At 29.8% G+C, this 5,042-nt stretch overlaps 1 protein-coding gene across 1 annotated transcript; it reads right to left on the bottom strand.

Annotated features, from left to right (window-relative positions):
• Positions 1–2,395: 2,395 nt before the first annotated feature.
• On the bottom strand, positions 2,396–4,534 carry LOC778078 (myb-related protein 306). Its single transcript, XM_003554840.5, has 3 exons — positions 3,898–4,534; positions 3,583–3,712; positions 2,396–3,307 (listed from the first exon to the last, which is right to left on the bottom strand). The coding sequence occupies exons 1-3, from the start codon at positions 4,025–4,027 to the stop codon at positions 2,554–2,556; spliced, it is 1,014 nt and encodes a 337-aa protein (XP_003554888.1). The 5' UTR covers positions 4,028–4,534; the 3' UTR covers positions 2,396–2,553.
• Positions 4,535–5,042: the final 508 nt, after the last annotated feature.

The raw sequence follows: 5,042 nt of genomic DNA, 5'->3' as shown, positions 1-5,042 counted from the left end.
TGAACATGTGTATTTCATGTGGCACTTTTTTTTTGCTCGTCAATGGTTGTTCAATAAAGGAAATAATTATGTTTAGGGGTCTTAAGGTAAGAGGATTCTTACCCTGCTTTTTTCCTATTGTTTTTAGATTCTCGGTTAATGAGGAGGTCAATATTAATTTCATTGACATTGTGCATGTGAAGATGATAGGTTGTTGGTTGAAGAGGCATATGAAAAATTTAAGGGCTTAAAGGTTATTTTTCAAGGATTTAAACTTATCTCTGGACTAAAGATATTTTTTTTTGGTAACTTTAGTTCCTCTGAAATTTTAAAGTTCATTACGTTTTACTTCCTATAATTTTTTTTATCCGTTTTTGTTTCACTAATTTTGAATTACACTACTTTTGGTTTTCAAACTAATTTAGATAGCATTTTTTTATAGATGGACGAAAAGTGATTTAGATTTTTTTTAAGCCAATAGAAAAGTGATTTAGATAAAAGTGATACATTTCAAAATTAAAAGGATAAAAATGAGCAAAAAAAATTAGAAGTCTAAAATCGAACTTCAAAATTTATAGAAGAATCGACGAAAAAAAGTCTATCCTTAAAAGTATAGTTTATTTGAGTTCTTTTCTGGAAGCAACGCTAATTTCTTGCACTACGATACGAAAAACCTTCCTTTTAAGTTTCTTGGATTAACGATAGTTGCAAATTAAATCCAAGAAAAGTTGTTGTTACTTGATCTTCGATTATAGAGTAAATGAAGCTTCGATACATGAAAAGGAAATAATTTGTCTTTAGGTGATCTCATTGTACTAGTAAATTTTATATCGTCTAGTTTGCCATTATTTTGTCTTTCATTTTATAAAATGTTAAAAATTGTCTTGAGTGTTTTATAAGAGTTACATATAAGTTTTCTGTTGTCTATGGAGATGGTCGTCCTAAAATTGCATGTGTAATTAGTTGGGGCAAAAATTCTCATTTACAATCTTGTAGTGATTTATAGAAGTAAAGGATTTAATTAAAACTTTTTAACCCATAATTTTTAGCTAAATGAAGGTGGCTATTTCTAGTAGCTAGATTTTGCGTTGTTGGGTATCCACTTTTAGCTCATAACATAGGAATTTAGCATGTAGGGACTTCTTAATCAACTTCTATAAGTTCGGTTTGGTAGAGGAATTTGTGCCCAATAGATAAAATACTGCTAAGTGCATCTCTAAATAAGCAATTCAATTTATATTATTTTAATCTTAAACAATTTAATTAATTTTCTTTTTAATAAATTTTTTTATTAACAACTTGTTTAATAAATAAATATTTTTTCTGTCTCCTATATTTAATACAAAATTAAACAACTCATATTCAATCTTCATGTTTATATAAGGTATATCAATAAAGGTCATAAATGAGAAAGAAGCTCCATTTTTTTTTTTGGCATTATTAGATTCGTGTATCAAGATTAAGGTACCCTTATAATGTTCTTTTACTTATATAAAAAAAAGGCAAAAGCAATATGGTGGTCCGCCTTTGATTTTTTATTTTCGATTTTAGACATCTTAATTTTTTTATAATTTTAATTAATCCTCTTATTTAAAAAAAATCATAATTTTGATTCAATCCTTAACTTTGTATACACTTATTTTTTTATATATTTTAATTAATTAATTAATTAGACTCAAATAAAACAAAAATAACTTATTCAAAATTAAATATTGGATCAAAATTGTAAATTTTTTAAAATAGGTGAACAAAATGACAGATTAAAAATTAAAGGAGACCAACTTTTCAAAAAAAAAAAAGATACAAAATTACAATTCGGCTTAAACACAATTTTAGTAACCTTATTTTGTTTAATCCATAATTTTGTTCCATTCATTTTAAAATAAGGAAACCAAATTAAAATTTCAAATTTAAAAAAATAGAGTAATCAAAATTATATAAACCTAAAAAAAAAAAGTTTAAGAAGCTAACGTCAAACAATTTATTCCAATCTCATTTGGTGGACGAAACAAAACCCGAATCAACTACCATTAATTTATCTTTTCAGCTAAACAGATATGGGGAAAAAAAATACTACCAACCATTTGTCTTATTGGGATGAGTAGAGTACGTACACTCTTAAGTCGCATCATAAACTAATTAAATCTACTTTAAAGTTTGGATTATTAGGTTGACTTATTTGATCTTGCCCTAAAGCTTTCAGGGACCATTTCATTCTTTTTCATCTGATCAATTAATAGCTTAAACAAAAATCCACTGGCTCACACTAATTAAAATAATTAGGAAGAATTAGTCAACTGAAACTTCAATTCCTGATCAAATTAAAGAATGAAACAAACCAGTTCAAAAGCCAAATCTAACACCATTGAACTTTGTAATAAAGAGAAACAAACTTTACCAGTGAGGCATTTAATTATAGGATAGTAGTATTATAGATTTATCATATAATAATGTTAACATTGGATTGGAATATACACTTCTAGAACCAAAAGAAGGGTTGAGGGCCAAAGTGAGAGAGAGATTTAACTTACTCTCCTGTAACTAAGAAAAAACATATCAAATTGAACTAATAATCTAGAAGCCAAGTTTCTCTTGACTACCAGCATCAACATCTAGAAGCCATTTCTCAAGCAAAGAGAAAGGCATGTCTATTAATCCTGTAGTTATATCTGGCTTGCCCTCATCTTGGAAAAGAGTAGCCTCAGGAGAAAGAGATGGTGAGAACTCAGAATTTGAAGAGTAATTATCGAAAGACTCATAACCAAACAAGGACTCAAAAGTCTCAGACAATTCAACAGTACTAGTGCTTGTTGTGCTTCCCTTTGTTGTTGTAATTCCTTCACTAGAAGAACAGGAATTTTGAGTCACAGCCGAGGCAGCACATGAGGCTGATTTTGGTGTGTTTTTCATCCACCCTTTCAACAAACGAGCTATGTTGTCAGCACTTGAAGCATAGCACATAGATTGTGTTGTTGTTGGTTTATTAGTGTTACTATTATAGAAGGTACTATTTTCATTGGAGAGGTTTGAATTTGATTCAGCTAACAAGGTTGATGATGATGATGATGCCTTGTTTGGTGAGAGTGCTTCACTAAGTGCTTTTTTGGCCATGTGAATATCTGTTTGAAGCCTTCTTTCCCACTGGCCTCTAGACATTGGTTGAGAAACTGATGAAAACCCAATATTATTATGTCCTCCTCCCAACAAGCTTCCTTGATCAGAACCTGCTTCCAATTTTTTGTTCAGCTTCTTTTTCAAATATGTGTTCCAATAGTTTTTTATGTCATTATCTGTTCTTTGTGGTAGGTAAGCAGCTATTGCAGCCCATCTGCACCATAATCAATGTGTTTCAGTTTAGCATGTGAGTCCAAAAATAAAAACCAAAGAACTTAAATTCCCACCAAAAAATCAAATATTATAAAGAAATATATATGGTACCAAATTCAATAACTAGGTGTTTTATGGCAAAAACTATTAGAAAGAAAAATGGACTAAATTTATATTAAAAAGATGTGTTATTATCATATAATATGGTATGCCAAATTCAATAACTAGGGGTTTATGGCAAAAAAAGAACTTTAAGAAGCTATAAAATGAATTTACCTGTTCCCTAAAAGTGCTTGAAGATGGATAATCATCTTCTCCTCTTGGTCTGTGAAGTTACCCCTTTTGATTCCTGGCCTCAGGTAATTAGTCCATCTAAGTCTACAACTCTTACTGCACCTTGACAACCCTGAAAACCAAACCAAAAAGAGAGTACCATTAATTTCAGATCACAGCTGTATGAAACAATAATTCAGAATTTTTTTCCCTAACTTGCTAAGAAAAGACACAAAAAAGTTGAATATGCAATCATCACAAAAATCACCAAATTAAAATCTCACATGATGAGTGGAAGAAGATTAATTCACTAATTACCAGTATTGGCAGGAACAGCTTTCCAATTGCCAGGACCATGTTCCTGAATATAAGACACCAAAATGATGTCTTCTTCAGGAGTCCAAGGTCCTTTCTTCACACCTTTATCACAACATGGTGGCCTTCCCATCTTTCCCTTGTACCCTTTCTTTTAGTTCAATATAAATAATATAACTTTATGTATATAATAATATAGCTTCTAATCTCTATCTAGCTAGCTATAATATATCTATCTCCCTCTCTTCTTTTCTCTCTTTTCATGATTTTCTTCTTACTAATTGCAATATTGTGCTAAGGCAAGAGTCAAAATAAGAGGTGTATAAATAGTGCAAAAAAAGCAAAGAGAGTGTGTGAAGACTCGCTGACTGAAGGAAAGAGAGAGAGGGAAGGCAAATAGTCAAAAGTTGACAGCGAAAGCATTAACTTCTCTTGAAGGCCAAAGTCAGCCCAGCTTTGTAGCCAATACAATGCTATCATCTCTCTTTTGTGCCTCTCAAAACCGCGTGGGGGCATTCAATGTGGATGCACTGGGAAACCTCTATATTATCTACTACTACTTTTAATTTAAAGTGTCTTATAACCCCAGCAAACATTAATGTTAAGTAGATAAAGCTGTTAGTGACTCCAGCAAACCCAAAGCTTTCACATACTACTATACTACTGCTACTATATATTATCATTATGCCCTTCTTTGTATGCTTGTGAACAGTTGTCAAATGTGATCCATCTCAATGAATCACCCCTTTCTCTTTCAATATTACTTATCAAGAAGCTCATCAATTAATTGTGTTGATTAATTGGATTTGATATTTCTAAGTCTTTGATATATATTATTGTCTTGAATATAAAAAAATCTCATATATCCTCATCTAAAAGTTTAAATATATTTTTCGTTCTTATAATTTAGTATTTTTTTCATTTTTATTCATGTAAATTTATTTTTTTATTTTTGTTTTTAGAAAATGTATTTGTTTTTTTTTCTTCCTTAAAACACTTTTGAATAGTAAAAAAGTATTTTAAAGACTGAAAAAAATATTATCTAAAGTATTTTAATGACAAAAAATAAAACAAACACTTTTTGCAATGACTAAAATGAAAAAAAATTACAAGGATCAAAATGAAAAAATATTAATTTGTAGAAAAGA

This window comes from Glycine max, chromosome 19 (genome assembly GCF_000004515.6).
Source record: "Glycine max cultivar Williams 82 chromosome 19, Glycine_max_v4.0, whole genome shotgun sequence".
Taxonomy (NCBI): Eukaryota; Viridiplantae; Streptophyta; class Magnoliopsida; order Fabales; family Fabaceae; genus Glycine; species Glycine max.
This window is presented reverse-complemented; position numbering and strand designations above follow the sequence as displayed.

Excerpts from the sequence above, each read along its gene's own strand:
- LOC778078 (XM_003554840.5), bottom strand. The coding sequence starts at position 4,027 with ATGGGAAGGCCACCATGTTGTGATAAAGGTGTGAAGAAAGGACCTTGG. Across the intron at positions 3,713-3,897 it reads AGCTGTTCCTGCCAATACTG|GGTTGTCAAGGTGCAGTAAG; the intron begins GTAATTAGTGAA and ends TTTGGTTTTCAG. Across the intron at positions 3,308-3,582 it reads CAAGCACTTTTAGGGAACAG|ATGGGCTGCAATAGCTGCTT; the intron begins GTAAATTCATTT and ends ATTATGGTGCAG.